Raw genomic sequence first — 18,337 nt, forward strand, 5'->3', positions numbered from 1 at the left:
AAAAGATAGTTATGCTTAGGGGGAGATCTAGAGTGTGCTCTGTAATGTGTTATGAAGTGATCTCGTTTAGGGTGATTTGCTTATCTAAATGTTCAAATTTGTTGCCCTGAGGAATCAAGTTACAAGGTGGTGGTATCCTTGACAAATATTGATACTTCTCCACAGCTGTCTACAATTCTGAGGAAATAATTGTCATTGAACCCAGGAACAGAGGGAGTGTTTTCATTGCTTTGAAACCTTGTGTCTATAACTACACATATGTGAACATGTTCAAGTTGAAGGAGGACTACAAGTTTGGGCATTTGTTTTGTTTTTTTAAGACTCCTGGCATTGAATAGAGCTACTTCAATGTTTTCTGAATTAGAATTTGCTAGGTTGGACTGTCTATCAGATGAACTCTACCTAAACAAGCATTTTGGCTAGGAAATGAGGACAACTCCTCCTTCATGAGAAGTACGCCTTCCTTTTCCTTGAGATCTCCACAGTCAGTGTCTTCACCAGCAGAAAGTGATGGTACTCCTAAAGGTAATGCTTCTTTGGAAATGTAATATCTGTTATCACAACTATTAAAAGGCATTGTTGCAAATATTTTGTGTCACACTTAAACATTTTCAGTCTACTGCAACATTAATGTAAATGACTGTGACTAATTTATATAAAGGCTTTGGACCACTGTGCAGTTTTTCGCTGTCACTTTGTCATACTAAAAATGATGTGGAATATACATTTTTTTAACTAACCTTTCATGTTGTTTTGATTACTGGATTAGTGAACTGACTCAACTGTTTCAGTCATGGCCTTAACTGATGTGCCTAAATTGACACACTTGTAAAGAAATGCATCACTGCAAGTAGGATCCTGTTGCATTCTGATATTTCAGATTCAATGTTTGCTGTACTGAATGAGCTTTAAAAAAACACTGCTTTGAAAATTGGTTAACAGATTTGTTCATAAAGTTCAGTGTTGTAGTACTTTTCATAATACTTAAAATTTAGCTGTTGATGGAAATGTTTTCATGTTCTTTTATTTCCAGAACTTCAGGTTCCCCCACAGTGCTGCTGGTGGTCCTCCTTATACCAAGGACCTCAATAAGGTGCTTGTTAAGGGAAGAGCAGTCTGTATCATTTTACATTTTATGTAGTACAGAATGATCAGTAGTCTTTCCACTGTTTTTTTCTAGCGTAATGGAGTCATTGTATTGAATTTTTTTTTATGATTTTGAAGAGTCTTCTGAGACCGATAGCTTCCTTGGATCACAAAAATTAACTGTGGAGAGAGATTTGTCAATTTAACCTTCACTGTCTTCATTTTTCACAAATACCATTGGGTGTCCTGCAATATGTTTGCTCTGTTTAGTGTGCAGAGTGTTTTACAAAGCCTTTGACTTCCCTGCTTTCCCTTGATGTAGGCTTAGGGGTATTTTCCTTTTTTTCTATTTGAGAGTTTCTGTGGTATCTTACCACATGCCTTTTTCCTGAACAAGTGAAGAAAGATAGACAGGCTTGAAAAGCTGATGAGAGGATTTCCTTGAGCAGAGAGCAAGGCATCTTATTGACCTAGTTTCTTGTGAGGGTCTGAGGGCATTGTCTCTATTTGAGACACAAGTTTTTTTAGTTTTGCATCAGCCATGATATGATTTTCCTGAGCTTCCATGCCTGTTGCTTCTGTGGTGGGAGACAGTGGGATAGTGTTCACGACTAACCCTGGCCTCACTAGCAATTCATGATGTGTCCTATCCAGATGCCAGTTCCCAGGCATTCACAATTATGATGTTAAGCTTACTGCTGGGAAGCTCCTACCCTTGGTCTTTAGAATGTTGCATCAGGGAAACCTAGTAGGGAAGATAAACTGCGATTATTGCCTATTTATGAAGGGGGTGGTAGTTGGTGGGTCTCCAGCAATGCACCCTGTAGACACCTATGTTTGTAATGTCCCCTGGTCATCTTTGGCTGCAGAATGTCAGTGGATGCATGGTCGGGCACGTTTCGGATGATTCCTTGATCTGAGGATCAAGGCCTCTCTGAGTGTGTGTGTGTGTGTGTGTGTGTGTGTGTGTGTGGGGGGTGCTTTTCACAACTGATACCAGTGGGGTAGGACTGCTTATTTGAGGTAGTTTGTTTCCTTTGGCGTGACACAGGTAAGAGAAGAGTCCCTTTTCTCTGTTTCTCCCCTAGGATGTCTCATTTGGAGAGATGTTCCCCTTAATGTGAGGTCATTTTAAATGGGTGTTGATGGACAGGTCAAACAACCACAAAAGGTAACATTGAACTGTCAGTTTTTAAGGAGTATGAGTTGGTGGCCATTTTTCTTTTAGACAAGGCAGTCAGAAATTCCCCTGATAATGCCCTTCTGTTGCCAGTTTTATATACACCAGCAGCCAAAATAGGATTTAAAGGTTGGTATGATTTCTAGTGATGCTGCTAGAAGTTCAAATAAATGTCTGCCAATAATACTGTACCAAGTAACAAGGAAAGCCACATTCCAAACTGGGGAAAGTGAATCTATTTTCGTCTTCGACACCACCCCCCACTCTGGAATCATAGATAAACTTAAGCTGGGCATAAATCCCTACGTCACTCGATGGGTTGCCAACTGGCTTACTGACAGAACCCAGACTGTAAAAGTAGCCGACTCCAAATCCAACTCCAGACAAGTAGAGTACCTCAGGGTTCAGTCCTGTGACCGCTCTTGTTTGACATCTACTTCTCTGAAGTACAGGCCAACACTAAGGGACTCTGCAGTCATCTGCAAACTTTGTTAGCCAAACTGGGAGCCATTATTGAATCCTCAAATGATGTGGATATTCTACAAAAGGGCTTTACAGAAACATATGCTTGGTGCCAGAGCCATGGGCTCAAGCTTAATGCCAAGAAATATATAGTTATCCCCTTTGGGGGAAAAAAATGTACCCATGAATTACCACATAGGTGGCAATACACTTAACACCGAAAGTGTGATAGACTTAGGGACACAGCTGGACAGTGGTCTTACCTTCGATAACCACATCAGTCAGGAAATCCTTCTATGTGGCACACCTCATCACTAAGCTTTTCATCCAAAAAAAAGGTTGTCATTGTCCCACTGTACTCATCCCTCATTAAACCCTTTATAGAGTACAACACCCCATTTGGTATGTACCTCACAAGACACCTGCAGCAGCTGGAAAGGCTGCAGAAATACCTCACTAAAGGAATCACAGGCTTAAAGCAGATGCCCTATGCTGATCGTCTAAAAATCTCCAGCATATCGCCTACTCAGAGGCAATCTCTGCTTAACATACAAGGTCATGTCAAACCCTGAGCTGTTGGACATGCTCCACTTAAAGAAATCCCACTCCTTCAGAGCCCCATGCTCCAGGGATCTAAACCTTGTCATCACAATGAACAAAACATGCTGGAGGATAGGTTCCTGACCCAGGGACTCCCCATACTCTGGAATAGACCATCCATACATGTCAAGCAGAGCACCTCCTTGGCCCTCTTCAGAAGGAACCTTGACGATTGGATGGGCGATAGAAAGTTCACCCCGGGAATCATGTCAGTCACCTTGCTAGACAAAGGGGTACAGTGAAGTAAATGTTGTGGGAAGAAATATACAAGGAGCTGTTATGGCTAGGCTTGTATAGGCCATAGGACTGATAGCCTAGTACCATCCTATGAACCTATTGAGACAGCAGTGGCATTAGCCAGAATGTGAAAGCCTTTGTAAAAGAGGTGCAGACTATTCCTGGAAAAGTAGGAAGGCTTGCCAGCCATTTCATCCCAAGCTGACAACATACTTGATTCCCCCAGAATGATACCGGCTATGTTGCCATCACTAAGAATGATACTGAAATTTAAAAGACAAGTTAATTTACTTTAATAACTGGCTAAGTACCACTTAAGACCAGTGTCTGTCCTGCATTGGACACATGCATAGCAAGCTCAATCATATTTTTCTGTATGTTCTTCCTTGTAAGGGCACCTACAGTCATTCACCCCCACATGGACTACTGTCAGGTCATAGTCATATTTTTAAGGACAGAAGGCTTTAAGCGCTGTAAGTTACATCCTGGATGATCCTGGCTTTTGAACAACATCTGATCATCACCCCATTCTTATCCAGTCTGGTGAGGGTAGTTTCCATATGCATGACAGTAGTCGCCTATTACTAAAACATTACTGTAGGTGGATGTAGTGTCAGTAGTCCTTAAGAACATGGAGTCTGCACCCTTGTGACTCTTGCAGGTATGTGTACTGGCTGTGGGCATGCAGGATGAAGGTAAGAGTATTGCTGTGTGACCTAATGGCAAAGTCTTATTGGAGGTGTCTGCATTATTTTCTTAATAAGACCAGCATAAGTTCTGGGAATCTTCCAATGGTAGTGTAGGTAATTTGCACTGTATTTTGTGTCTGTGTTGTGTTTTCCAAATGTGTTTAGAGGTGAAAAGGCTCAAGTTCAATAAATACTCAATACTTTTTGCATATTAAATGATTGAGAGGTAGGAATAAATAATTGTTGGTAACACTGAGGCAGTTGATAGACCGCCTCAAAATATTTAGAACAAAAATGTTAATTAGTCTGCCGCTGTTCAGAATTAAATGGATTGTCTTCAAATAATATTGCTGCACTTTGTTGCTGTTGTAATGTTGTTCACTATTTCCAATACCATTTATTGAAATGGTGTAGGAAAAAACTAAATTAAAGTAATTGGATAGCTTTACCCAATACTCTAGTTTGATTTCTACCTAATTAGTGGAAACAATTGGTCTAAATCAGTGAAACTGGGTGCAGTAACTGTTGAACAAGAGCTACAGGTTTTCAAAATGTGCAATTCCAAATATAGTAAAGCATTGCTGGTGTAAATAGCTTTTCCTAGAATAATTTTAGGTCTTCTGGTCTCCTTTTGTAAGAAGTCCTTTCTAATGTTTCAGGAGGACAGAGTAACCCTTTGGAGTTGGTACTTACTAGGTGCCTAAGGTGGTGACAGAGTTGTCCTTGAACCAGTGTATTTACTTCCCTGTATTTTTTTCAGTTACCCCAAGATGAGAGCAAAATAATCTTGCACAGTAGATGTACAGAGGCAGCCTTTGATTTTTACTTGGACAAAGCAAAGAATCTGAAGAAATCTGATCAGTCATTTTTTTTCTTTGGTATGGCTAGGGATAATTCCAGGCCATGTCAGCGCCTACTGTTTAAGAGCCACTGTAGCTACCATTGCCTTCCTGAAAGGGGACAGCACACAGTCTGTCTTGGAAATAGCAGCCTGTTCTTTTGTACACATTTTTTTTAAACATTATAATCTGAGCAGTGCCTTCAAAGTGAGGGCAAGTTTTACCATGACTGTTTTGCAGTGCCTGTTATCCTCTGCCTCTTCCATGGCCAGCTATCTTCTAATGTCTAAGCTCTGAGAGTCTTCCAAGAGTCAGTACTGCAATATTGAATATTACAAAGAACATAGTACAGACTATGAAGAATGTACCGTAATCGTATATGTTCAGATTTGTTCATTGTTAAGTGTGAGTTCTCTCCCACCATCCCCCTTTTTCTGGTTATAGGTGGGTTGGGGTGAGTACCCACATCATCCTTTTTTCACCTTCTCTTTCTACCTCACCAGTCACCCCCTTACCCTCCTCAGAGTTTAACAGCAACCTGGGGACATGGGTCTGGAGAGGCTGCATTTGGATGTTATACCCCCTGGGGACTGATTACTCCAGGATGAGTTGAGTTCTGACATCCTTGCACTAGATTCTCCTAGCCAGGACTAGAAAGATCAGAAAAGGGTGCCATCCGGCATGCCTTTATACTGCTGACATTCTGGTGTCTGAATAGGAGAGAATCTTCCAGGCCAGAAGGAGCAAGATTAATGACTCCCGGAAGTTGGACCAGCCACTGAGCTTCTTCAGGCAATAATCCTAAGAGTCAGTATACAATTATGGTAACTTCCTAATACAACTCTACTTTCAAGATGAATCTTATCCTCCAGATAGTTAACCATCCAAGCCAGCCTTTTTCTCCCATAAGTGGCAACTAAAAAGAACTACTTTTGTAATATTTGATCTGATATTGTTCATCCTCGTTCGTTCCTTACGTATGGGGTATCAGTTCTGAGCTCGGAACCGAGTCAGCCATTTTCCAAGCTTGCATCAGCTTCAAACTCTCGAGCTAAACTCATACCCGCAATCCCCCTCTCCCTGTTGCCGCGTTGCCATCCGGTCGTGTCAAGCTACTTCTCTTGAGCTAAGTACAGTCAATTGTTGTTTAATTACATTACAAATTACTTTTTCTGTCAGAAAAGTTCATATTTTATTGTCTTTCCCCTATCACATCTAGCGTTCATAATTTCTTCAGGTTTTTCTGCTTTTTCCTTACTACTTTTACTGTGAGGTATTCTCGCTTTACCATTGTTGGTAATCTTTTCCCTTTTCTCTCATACCTTCGGGTACTCTCTTGTACCATTGTTGGTACTTTTTTATTAATTAATTTGCTGTCATGGCAGATAAAAAAGGTAGTCCGGGGTTTAAGCGGTGTTCTGATTGTGGACACAAACTGCCTACTTCTGATGCACACTGTTTGTGTGTTTATTGTTTGGGAGCTTCCCATTTATCTGTTGAACCACCCTGTACTATTTGTGAGAGCTTTTCTAATAGAACATTGTTGGAAAGGAAAAATAAGCTGATACTGAAGGGACTTCTAAAATATCCCTTTTCAGAGGCTATTTCTGGGTCGGAGGTCTCTCCGTCTTCTCCAGAAGCCTTCTATATATCGGCACAGAGGGGATCCTCGGTTCAGACCATTACCACTATATCGGCACTGACCGTTCATTCGGCACAGACCTTGATTGCAGTGGCTCCGAGATCTTTTACTGAACCGATGCCTTTTTTGTTGACTCCAGTTTTGTCGGTTCCAGCTTTGGCACCGACAACCACTTCAGCACCGATCCCTGTGTCGGTTTCAGCTTCGGCACCAGTCCCTGTATTGGTGCAGACAATGACAGGCCTGTTTCTCCCACAGTCTCCATGAAGTCCACTAGAAGCCTTTCCGAACATGATGTGTTGCGTCTTGTGGACCAGGTACTCTTGTCCAGAGGTATCCCACCCCTCAGGAACTATCCTTCCTTGGGAGGTGATCACCCATCTCCAAAGACCCCTTCTTATTCTCTTCCTTCATTGCCTTTGAAGTCCATGGGTATAGCACAGTCTTCCCCTTCTGCCGTTCCCTTTATGGATCTCACTAAGGAACCACAGTTGCCTTCATGGCAGGAAAGTTTTGCTATGACTCAGGATGTCAGCTGTGACACGCATAGCTTGCTGCTCCACAGCCATCCAGGGACACCAGGTCGGCAAGCTGAGCCTCTTAGGGGAGGGGTGACCCCTGTCCTAGACATACACTCCTCTTTGGGTGGACCAGCATTCCAACTGATGGAGAAGGCTTTTGCTGCTGCTGGCGATACCGGACTGTCTATACCTCTGCCCTCCTCTGGTACACTGGGTTCACAAGTCGCACCTAGCGGACACCGGGTGCAAGGGCCACAGGACATATTCCCTCAAGAATCACCCTTTCTGTAGTCTTCTCTGGCTTCTCCCACTGAGGAGGTCCACCAGAAAAGTTTGTGTAAGAGGAAGCACATGGACTCCACAGAGGAGTCCCTCACTGAAGACACAGTTTTCGATGAGGGGAAAGGATCCCCTCAGTCACCCTCTGAGGTATCCCTTGGTGATATCCTCGAAATCCTGAAACAGAGAGGTGACTGGCAGTCCTCTAATCTGAACTCTGAGGAATCTGTGTTCCTGCAGGCCTTTCGCGCCCAGCCCCCTACTTCCTGGGTTACTTGTCAGGCTCATCGTGCAGCATGCTTGGAAGTCTCCTGATACCATCAAAGCTATTCCCTGGAGGCCAGATAAGATCTTGTCCCCTCCTGCTTCGGATCCCCATTGGTCCAAAGGTCGTCCTGTGGATGCCTTGGTGGTGGCGGCCACAACGAAAAAGGATCTGGCAGAAGAAGAAAGCTACACTGTCCATCTGCCTAACAGAGTCTCCAGGGCCCTGGACAGGGTAGGGAAGCGCACCTTTGCTTCAGCGACCTTTGCTATCAGGTCCCTGAATTATATGGCACATTTTACTAGGCTTCAAAGGGATCTGGTTTCTCAGCTCTCTGAAACCTTGGCTGGTACCGTGTCTGATGAGGTCCGTGACAAAGTGGCCTCTCAGCTGGCCACCATTGAGTCTATATCTAACTCCTCTATGCAACTGATTTCTCTCGCATCAGAAGGAGCAGCTAGAGCAGCGGGTTCAGCTGCGGTCTTGAGACAACACGCCTGGATGCACTTGTGCAACTTTGTGGAACCCTTTAAGTCTTCTTTTCTTAATGCCCCCAGTGAGGCCTCCTTGTTGTTTGGGCCCAAAGTTAAAACCACACTGGCCAGATGTGAACAGGACAGTAAAACCCTTTCTGCCGTAGGTGTCCGTTATTCTTCCCCACAACATGCTTTCTCCCGAAATCAAAAGACTGGAAGATATGGTTCAAGAAATCTCAGGGTCCTTTCCGTGACGCACAGGCCGAGTTCTCCCCCAAAGGCAGAGGGGGAAACTCACAGGGAAGACCCTCCTTTCGGGGCAGAGGGGGTCTGCATAACCAGGGTTCCAGGGATTCTTTCCCTAGTCAATCCTACCAGTGCTCCTGAAGAGCGGCCCAACTCCTTTCCTCTGGAGGTGCTTAGGGGACGTTTCTCCTTGTATACTTCTGCCTAGCTAACCATCACCACCGATTACTGGGTACAAAGGATTATAACCAGAGGTTATCATATCCCCTTCGATTTTTGTCCCTTCCCTTCAAAAAATCTTCCCGACGTTCCATCCAGTCAAAGGGAAGAAGCAGCACTAGAGATAGAAAAGCTGCTAAGAAAGAGAGTCATCCAAAATGTCCTTCCGGACCAGATAGGATCCAGATTCTAATCGACTATTTTTGGTGCCAAAGAAAACTCGGGACTGGAGACCAATTTTGGATCTCAGTGTATTGAACAAGTTTGTGAGAGTACAAAAATTCCGGATGGTCACAATACAGTCTATCCTCCCGCTTTTGGAAAAATACGATTGTATGTGCTCTATAGATCTTCAAGATGCGTACTACCACATAAAGTTGGACAGGCCATCAAGAAGATTTCTGCGCTTCCGTGCGGGAGCCAGTCACTACCAGTTCAGAGTACTGCCCTTCGGACTCTCTACTGCCCCCAGAGTGTTTTACAAAGTGCATGGCAGTTGTCACAGCTCACTTGCGACTTCAAGGATTCCAGGTGTTTCCATACCCAGACGACTGGCTCAGTTCCACCCCCACCAGACATCTACTGGAAAAAGCCTTGGCATACTCTCTCCTTGCTGCTCAAAGGCTAGGCATAACCATAAACTGGCAGAAATCCAATCTCACCCCATCTCAGTCGACAGAATTCATAGGGGTTATCTTGGATGCAAAAAACTGTAGAGCTGCTATCCCAGAGCGCAGAATGCTAAGGATAAAGCTACAACTAATTCCAATCCTTTCAAAGGAAAAATCCATGGCTCACTCGGTTCTACAGCTGTTGGGTTCCATGGCAGCCTCCATCACCATTGTTCCCCTTGCCAGGTTTCACATGAGGCTTCTACAATGGCTACTGCTCACCCAATGGTATCCTTTTCAGCATCCTCTTTCATCCATGATTTGAGTAATCCACAGGTGCAAACAGGATTTAAATTGGTGGATGACACACAATCTGTCACAATGGTCTCGCCCCTTCTCCCCCAGCAACCCAAGGCCACAGTGACCACGGATGCCTCCCTGATGGGGTGGGGGGGCTATGTCAGGGACAGACAGTCCAAGGCACTTGGTCCGAACTGGAGGCCCATCTGCATATAAATGTTCTAGAGCTGAGGGCGATGCTTCTGGCGTTGCAAGCATTCCATCCCCGCTGCCATCTGGGACAATTGCGATTCAATCGGACAACATGGCGGTGATCTGGTACATCAACAAGCAAAGTGGAACCAAAGCTTACCCCCTTTGTCAAGAGGATATGGCAATGGGCGATGGCTGCCAACCGTTTTCTTCTAGCAACGCACATTCCCAGGAGTTCCAACGTGATAGCAGACAGACTCAGCAGGTGCATTCCTCAACCTCACGAGTGGTCCCTGAATCCCTTTATAGCGGTGCAGATCTTCCACCGCTGGGGCCATCTTTGCTGCGACCTCTTTGCATCCCCGAGCAACTGCAAATGCAGCAACTACTTTGCCCTGATTTCCCCCCTGGGACAGTCACTCAGGGACGCTCCAATCCACGATTGGCCCTCGGGTTTTCTTAACGCATTTCCACCCTTTCCCCTCATTCCCCAATTTCTGAAGAAAGCCCGTCGGTTGAAGAGCAAGGTGATCCTCATAGCACCATATTAGCCTCGACAGATTTGGTTCCCCTTCCTTTGGCCTCACCTATTAGATCGACCATGGATTCTCCATCCAACCCTGGAGTTGATCTCACACCCACAGAACCTGATTCATCCCAACCTGAACAGCCTGAAGCTAACGGCTTGGCTACTCCCAATTCCCTTGATTGCCAGGCAGAATGATCTTTCTTTACCAGTACGTGACATTCTCATTGCTTCTCATAAGTCTTCCACTAGAATTACTTATCTGAGCAAGTGGAAAAGATTTACCTGTTGGCTGAAAGATAAATAAGTAGACCCCTTTTCATCACCAGTGTCGATAATACTAGACTATCTGGCCGACCTGTTTCAATCGGGTCTGTCGGTCTCTACCATTAGAGTTCATTTGGCTGCAATTTCTAATTTTTATGAAGGTGTCCAAGATTCCTCTCTTATGCCCCATAAATTGTGCAAGACCTTCATAAAAGGTGTGAATCATCTGAAGCCACCTTTTAAAGAACCTATTCAACCATGGGATTTATCATTAGTTCTACAAGCTCTGACAGTGTCACCTTTCGAACCAGCCTCTTCTTGCAACCTCAGTTATTTGTCTTGGAAAACCTTGTTTTTGGTCGCTATTACTTCTGCCAGACATATTTCTGAACTTCAAGCTTTATGTATCGAGTCCATACTTGATTTTTCATAGAGATAGAGTGTCTCTGAGAACTAATCCGTCATTTCTGTCTAAAGTGATCTCTGAAATGTCCATTAATCAAGCCATTGAATAGCCAGTTTTGTTTCCCAGTCATTCAGAGGAGAGTATTGCCTACATACCCTAGATCCGTTTTTACTTAAACAGGACTAAACCCTTTCGTAAATCTGACCAGTTATTTTTGGCCTTTTCTGGACCTAGATTAGGATCTGCTGTTGCTAAGGTCACATTAACTAGATGGTTGAAGGACTGTGTGACCTTTATTTACATACAACGTAATATCTCCTTGCCTACTACCATGAAAGCTCATTCAACAAGGTCGGTGGCAACTTCTGCTGCCTTCCATGCCAGAGCTTCTTTACATGACATCTGTGCAGCCACAACTTGGGCTACGCCTCATACCTACATCAATCATTACAAATTGGATTTGGCCTCCAGGGGAAGAGCATCTTTCGGTTCTATGGTGCTCAGGAATGTCCTTCCATGAGAGCCTCCCAGGAATAGAGGTAGCTGGGGACTCTGTCCCATATGTAAGGAATGAACGAGGATTAACAATATCAGATAAAGAAGTTATGTCTTAGCATAACGTTCCATCTGTATTGTTGATCCTCGATCAGTCATTACGACCCACCCTCCTTCCCCCTCCTGTGGTTTCTAGTCGATCTCGCCATCCAGTTCTCTTAGGTTATTTGACCAGAGGTAGCCTCTACCTTCTTTAACTTGCAAACTCAATCTGAGGTAACAGGGAGAGGGGGATTGTGGGTAAGAGTTTAGCTCGAGAGTTTGAAGCTGAAGCGAGCTTGGAAAATGGCCGGCTCGGTTCCGAGCTCAGAACCGATACCCCATACGTAATGACTGAATGAGAATCAACAATACAGATGGAATGTTATGGTAAAACATAATTTCTTTTTCCTTATATTTTACTCCCCTAAGTCATCTTACCCCCTTGCATTTCAGCTATCGAGTCTCTCTTGCTGGACTTGAGTTCATTTATTCCCTGATACTAGGGGAGTTACTTACCAGATGTACAAGGATGAGAGCTATCTGGAAGGGACATCTTACAGGCTACTATGAAGGTATTTTGTGTCCTTACCAGCATTGTGGCTATATGGATATATACAACGACCCTCACCCCACCCCTTGGGTGGGGAGGTGATTTACCTGCATTACCACAGAGGCCCACAATACCACCTTCTTGTAAGTGCATATTTCTTTTTACTCACTCTGAAGGCTACTACCAGACGGTGACTTGGTGAGCTGAAAGCCCACTCCAGGTTGTGCACATGCCTCACTGCCCCTCCTTTTAGGGACTGTGGCAGTATGCATCATGCTTCACCCCAGTGTCACATCCCCCCAGGATGACATGTCTATTCTCAGCTACCTGCTCCATCAGGCACCTAGGCTTCTAATCTGTCGGGTTGCCTGGCCCCTAGTCAGGGCTTTATTCCCTCTGTCACTGGAGCTGGCACACTTTTTAATGTTGACAGAGGAATGGTCCAGTTTTTCTTATCTGTATCACCAGCTTCCTCTCTTAATTATCCATGTCAGAACTAAACATGTTGAGTCAGCAGAAAAAGGAAAAACGTGTGCAATCATTACAAATGAAATACAAGACCTTTGAAGAAATAATGGGAACATTGCATTTGGAAGTATCTGTTCCACTGGCTTAAACAAAGATCTAGCTTAAAGAAGGCTTATGGATCATAGCATTCATGTATGCAGTAGGAATAAGCATCTTAGACACATAATAAAATATCAGTTTCTTTATAGCTATAAAAATTACATGATTAAACAATGTCCTGCTCGCAGATGCAATAGTATATCTCCTTATTTAGAGCAGCTTGGCACAGCTCTGAGCAGCACAAGTACAAATGAAAGTCAGATTATGACTGCAGTACATAGGTAAGGGATCTTAAAAACATGCCTGTGCATGGAACGTGTGCTTCAGTTTCAGTTTATTTTGGAATAGACACCAAATGACAAATGGATGCTTTCATAAAATGTATTGATTTTCTATTTAACTTTAAAATGTTTCTAAATGTATTAGTGAATAACATGTTGTTTCATTTGTTGTAGGCCCATGGGGAAGGGCTTTTAGTCCAGTAAAAGTAACTTGGTTAATGGCGTCTGTCAGTTATCTTTTATAAAAATTACAACTTTTTACCACAGATACTAGAGAACTTGGAGAATGGATTAGCTGAAGATGGAAGCATGATTAACATTACCTCAGAAAATAGGCAAGGTAAGTGAGTTTTGCTTCCTTCTATTGTTATTGATAGTTTTAACTTTTTTTTTTCTTTTTTCAAGTACACTGGAAGGATTATACATTTATTCACAAAAGGAAACTGAAAAAGATTTTATTTTTTTCCATAAGTTGGTAATGTTACCCTTGCCCAGTTGTAAATGCCAGATTAGACTACAAGTTTTCTTGCCTCTGTGTCAGATTCACTAGTAAACTGCATTACTGTCAAAAGATATTTCTTTTTAAAAATATGATTATATTTTTTGTTAACTTGGTAAGTCTCAATAGGCACAAATCATGATCATCACTCTTACTGTTGCAGTAGTCTTTGGCTGTTCAGGTTGTATCCTGCCTAGGATGCAACTGACCAGTCTTCAGAAAGCTCTGACTCCCTCCCTAACTTGCACTGTGACTGCAGAAAACTCTCTCTGTCTCCCCCTTTGGCAACAGTTTCAGACACCTGGATACTAAAAGTGGCTCAGGAATGTTACAGTTGGCAATGGATACACATACCTCCTTTTGAGGAATTTCCTCAGGTTCTTCAACATATGCTGACCCAAGGAGTTGTAGAACCAATGCTTTCTGACCAAAGGTGGGGAAGCTTCTTCAAAAAACACCAAAACTAAATATCCAAATAATAAAATAATATATAATGGTATATCTTATAGATTACAGGAACATGTTAGAAATGTATGCATGGAAAGCCCTCTGGCACTTCATTTTAAAGATTTTCACAGTAGTGATGTTTTTTGTTAAAAGGTTGTATCTTAGAACAAGTGAAATTGTTTATGGGAGAAGGTAGAAGTCTTAAAGAGAAGTTATTACTTAAGGAAACTGTTTAAATTTTAAAATACAACATTTTGAGCCCTAATGGGTTAAACAAAGATTGTAATTGAAAGTATGTTATTTAATTGATGTATTGAGGTGTTGATTGTTTTATTACTGTGATTATTTAAATGTTTTTTCTGTATAGTTTTTTTGTACTCCAGTGAAGGCATCTTGCCGAGGTGTTAGTGTGCAATAAACTTGGATTCTTGGTCCGCAGCTGTTTTATTATTGTGGGGAAGCTTCTACCCTGCATTGTTTCTGGTACTAAAGAAAGCTTTCCTAGAGACCTGTTCTAAGTACTTCCTTTCTCAACCTTTTTTTAGGACATGCAGCAGATACTTAAGCAGGTACAAAATCCTGCTAGTAGGAAATCTAAAGTTAACCACTGGAAGAGAATTTCTAGCTGGTGCCTCAACTATAACCAGAGTCCTCCCTGGGATTATTACCTCTGGTTCTCAAACATTTATGTGAGTTACTATGCCTACGTCTGTTCACTCCTTTAGCAAGGGGTGTATTTAGCATTATTTCAGCATATAAGCCCATGGATCCTCGTCTTTCTTTCAGACTTTGATCTAGCTCATCTACAAAGATGCATGCTCTGTTAAAATGCAAGGTCACTTCTTATTCAGGTGATACTTACAGTAGAGAGTCAATTATTCGAACCTCAGTTATCAGAAACGTCAATTAACCGAACGGAGCCTCCCAAAGTTTTTGGGTAGGAAAACTCATAAAGTCTGAATATGTAAACATTATACATATTTGCTTGTGCATGTTTTTTGAACTTGTAGCCCACTCGTGTTTGAAAAATATTCTTTATTGCCTGCTGAGTCACTGAATGGTTGAAAAGCATGCAGAAAAAGCAAGATTTTTGCAGTTTTTATTTTATCCGGTTCAGTGTATGTTTGATTATCCGAACTACACTAGGGTCCCAGTTAGTTTAGAAAATCAAGACTCTACTATAATTGGGATTTTTACTTTTTGCTGGAAAAGTTTTTCTGACTGCATTTGAACCAGTCTTTGACTGTTTTTGGTTCATTTTTAGTCAACTAACTTATTTATTGCTCTAACATCTGCAAGACAGTATAGGAGTTGCAACTATTCATAGTGGGTTAACCATTTTGGTATTCCATGCATGTAGGATTATCTGTGTAACCAATCCCTCATTTGTCCCCTTACGACTGAGTGTACATGGAGTCTAGCCATCAATCTCCCTAATTTCTTTTAGAAATTGATTGACATGAAACTATTCCTTTTACTCTGGTCATACTTTTGTAATTCTGGTATTATTTTGTCAGTACTAAGTCCTTCAGGAAAGCTGAATAGCTGTGGACTTCCTAATGTGGGCGTGAAAAAGGAATCCATGAAAAAGGAATCCTATGTCAATTCAGACAGTTCATGTTGTTTGACTCTTGCTTTAGTTTCTCTTGTTTTTCCCACTGTGGTAAACAATTCCAGGCAGGATTAAATTACATTTGAACAGAGCTTTGATGGTGTATTGGAAAAGGCTGGATTCTCGAAACATTCTACAGGTAGCTACATGGTCCTCTCTACATACTTCAAATTATTACATACTGGATTCCTTCTCCAGGTCCTGGACAGGCTTTATTTACAAGGACCATACTCCAGGGGCTACTGGATCCTTATCCTTCCTCCTCCCAGGTTGGATAAGCTTTAGTAATTAACTCAAATAGATAAAGGCTATTGCAGCAGTTAGAATAATGAATGTAGTACAGTTGTGTAAACTGAAATTACCATAACATAAGATCAAATTATTCACTACTGCAGTAGCAGCACCTTCACCCATCTCTCTTAAACTGAATATAGTTAGTTTTTGGATACTAAGTTTGATGTTTATATCTTTTTGCGGCTTCAGGATGAGTTAGCTTTCTCCTTTTGTTTGGGCATGAAAGTTCTGAAGTTGTCTGCACTCCAGCTGCCGATTTCCCTCCAAAGTCTTGCCAAGCAGCAGTCAGGGTGAAGTTGGAGGAGGGAGCCAGAGCTTTTTGAAGACTGACCAGTTATTGTATGCTAGGCAAGATACAACCCAACTAGCCAAAGACTACTGCAGCAGTGAGAAATTTGAACATTTACTGCTCTAGTAAGTGTAACTTGCACAACTGTACTGTTTTTTGTCAGCGGTAGCCTAGTAGCATTAATTTGTCATGAGGACATAGTCAATTTGTAACACAGTGCCTTAATCCAGTAAACCATAGTCCTATTTCTTTGTTTAACTTTTGTCTTCACTTACTTTGCACCCCTTTCACCCTGAAAATGTGTCTGGTATACTTGGACACCATCATTTTTGTGTAATAATTAGCTTACTTAATGTTTCTCTGTTTCCCCATTTCTTGGCAGCTTAGCAAAGAAGGCTAAAGCTGTGAGCTTTCTTCTGTAGTTATGGGTTTGATCCCACCAAGACTAATTATAAAGTATGTCAGGAAATAACTTACCTGATAGTATTCTTGGGTCACCCTTGAAAAGAGGTACTTGCGCCTAGTGAGCATACGCATTTAATAAATAGAAAATAAATAAGTATCTAATAAATACCTTATTACTTGGCCTTTGGAAGTCCTGAGGTCTTGGTATAACTCCTCATTCAGTGGCCTTTGGATTTCCAAATGTCTCAGTAAGCTGTTTCAGTTTATGCAGTTTGGACTTATTCGAATCATGTATCATGCAAAAGACCTGTATAAGGAAATGCTGTGTTGGTGTCTTGGCTGTTTCTCCTAGTTTTCTTTCTGCAGTCTTGCAGTCAAATCAAGAATAGTGAATGAAGAGTACTACCTCAAGCCTTGGCCTCATAGTCCTGTCAGAAAGACAGGTTGATGTTCTTCGTGTTTCACTGTTGCAATCATTACATTTGGGTAATCTGTTGGCAGGTTGCCCTCAGTCAGCCTGATTAACAAAGTCTTGGGTCCTGCGTCCGTTGCTTCCATGACGTCAAGTCGTCAGGGGTATAAAACATGCATCTGACACCATTACATCAGTCTTTCTTGCCGTGCGGTGCCCAAAGCAGAAGCAGTTCGCAAGTGCCAGTCGTCCGACTCCTGAAATTTTCATTTTTGAGTTTCAGAACCGAAGTCTTCAACTTAAAGCGAAGTACCCTGTTGGGGAAACTTTTTCTTGCTCCTTACTGATGTCAGTAAAAGTTAATAATTGCATTACTTGTGGAAAGCAAATACCTCATAAAGATTTTCATTTGTACTGTATTCTTGCCGAGGCCTTGACCACGACGTATCTTGCTGTCAGTTTTATGCTTTATTTAATCAGCGCACTATCCGTCGTCTGTACATTTTTGCCTCTAAATATTTTGGTTCTTGTTTTAATTATCCAGAAATGTCAGTTAGCCATCCGACTACCGGGATTCTGAAAAAACGCAAAGATAAAGACAGAGACAGGCTGCTGAGGTCCAAAACTGCTGACGACTCTTCTCCTAAGCCAGTCGCCAGTTCACCGGTACTCAGTGAGGTGTTTTCGCAGCCCCTGATACCTGCTACTTCTGATTCGCAGGCCTCTACTGAGACCCATTCGGAGTCCGGTATGTCGCGAGATGCTTCACCTATGGAACCCGTGGATGTCTCTACCTTGGATGGGTCTGGAGCTGCTGTGCAGGCACCGGCTTCTGAGGGTGTATTCAGGCCTACAGACTTGCATATTAAATAGACACCGCCTTCATTACTAAGGCCTAAATCTCGATCTATGTCTAAAAAAACGACACCCAGGCCACATGTTCAGGCCCCTATGCCTAAAAAACAAATGACCAAAATGGCTGAAGATCTAATTACTCTAATCAGAGGTAGTCAAACCCCCCCCCCCAAAAGAGGGCTAGGGCTGAGCTTGATTATGAATCTTTTGATCAGGATTCTGTTTCTTCTGACTCTTCTAATGACCTGGATTTGTCCATGCCTACTTATGAGGATTCTGATGCAGAGGATTCCATTCCCTCTGCTTCCCCTCCAGAGGATTTTTCTTTTGGGGAAACTTTACATACTTTAAGGGAGCATTTCCACTGGGAAAGTCAGGAATTTTCTGATTCAAAAAAAGAGGCTTAGGGATTTCCTTCTTCTTCCTCAGCATAGGCCTTTGGCTATACCTCCTGTACTTGACGTTGATGATGTGTTCTCGGAATCCAGTTTGGCCCCTGATTCCCTGCGTCCGGCTCCCAGAAAACCTGACAGATACTACAGGGTT

General features: G+C 42.6%; 1 protein-coding gene across 1 annotated transcript in view; it reads left to right on the forward strand.

The window, feature by feature from the left end:
* The window catches only part of TRAPPC12 (trafficking protein particle complex subunit 12), a 791,394-nt gene that overhangs the window by 404,457 nt on the left and 368,600 nt on the right, over positions 1–18,337 (forward strand). Inside the window, exon 11 of the mRNA XM_044070401.1 lies at positions 13,246–13,318. Within this exon, the coding sequence (XP_043926336.1) occupies positions 13,246–13,318 (73 nt within the window). The remainder of the gene's footprint in view (positions 1–13,245; positions 13,319–18,337) is intronic.

Source organism: Protopterus annectens, chromosome 1.part0, assembly GCF_019279795.1.
Source record: "Protopterus annectens isolate FY-2018-M chromosome 1.part0, PAN1.0, whole genome shotgun sequence".
NCBI lineage: Eukaryota > Metazoa > Chordata > Ceratodontiformes > Protopteridae > Protopterus > Protopterus annectens.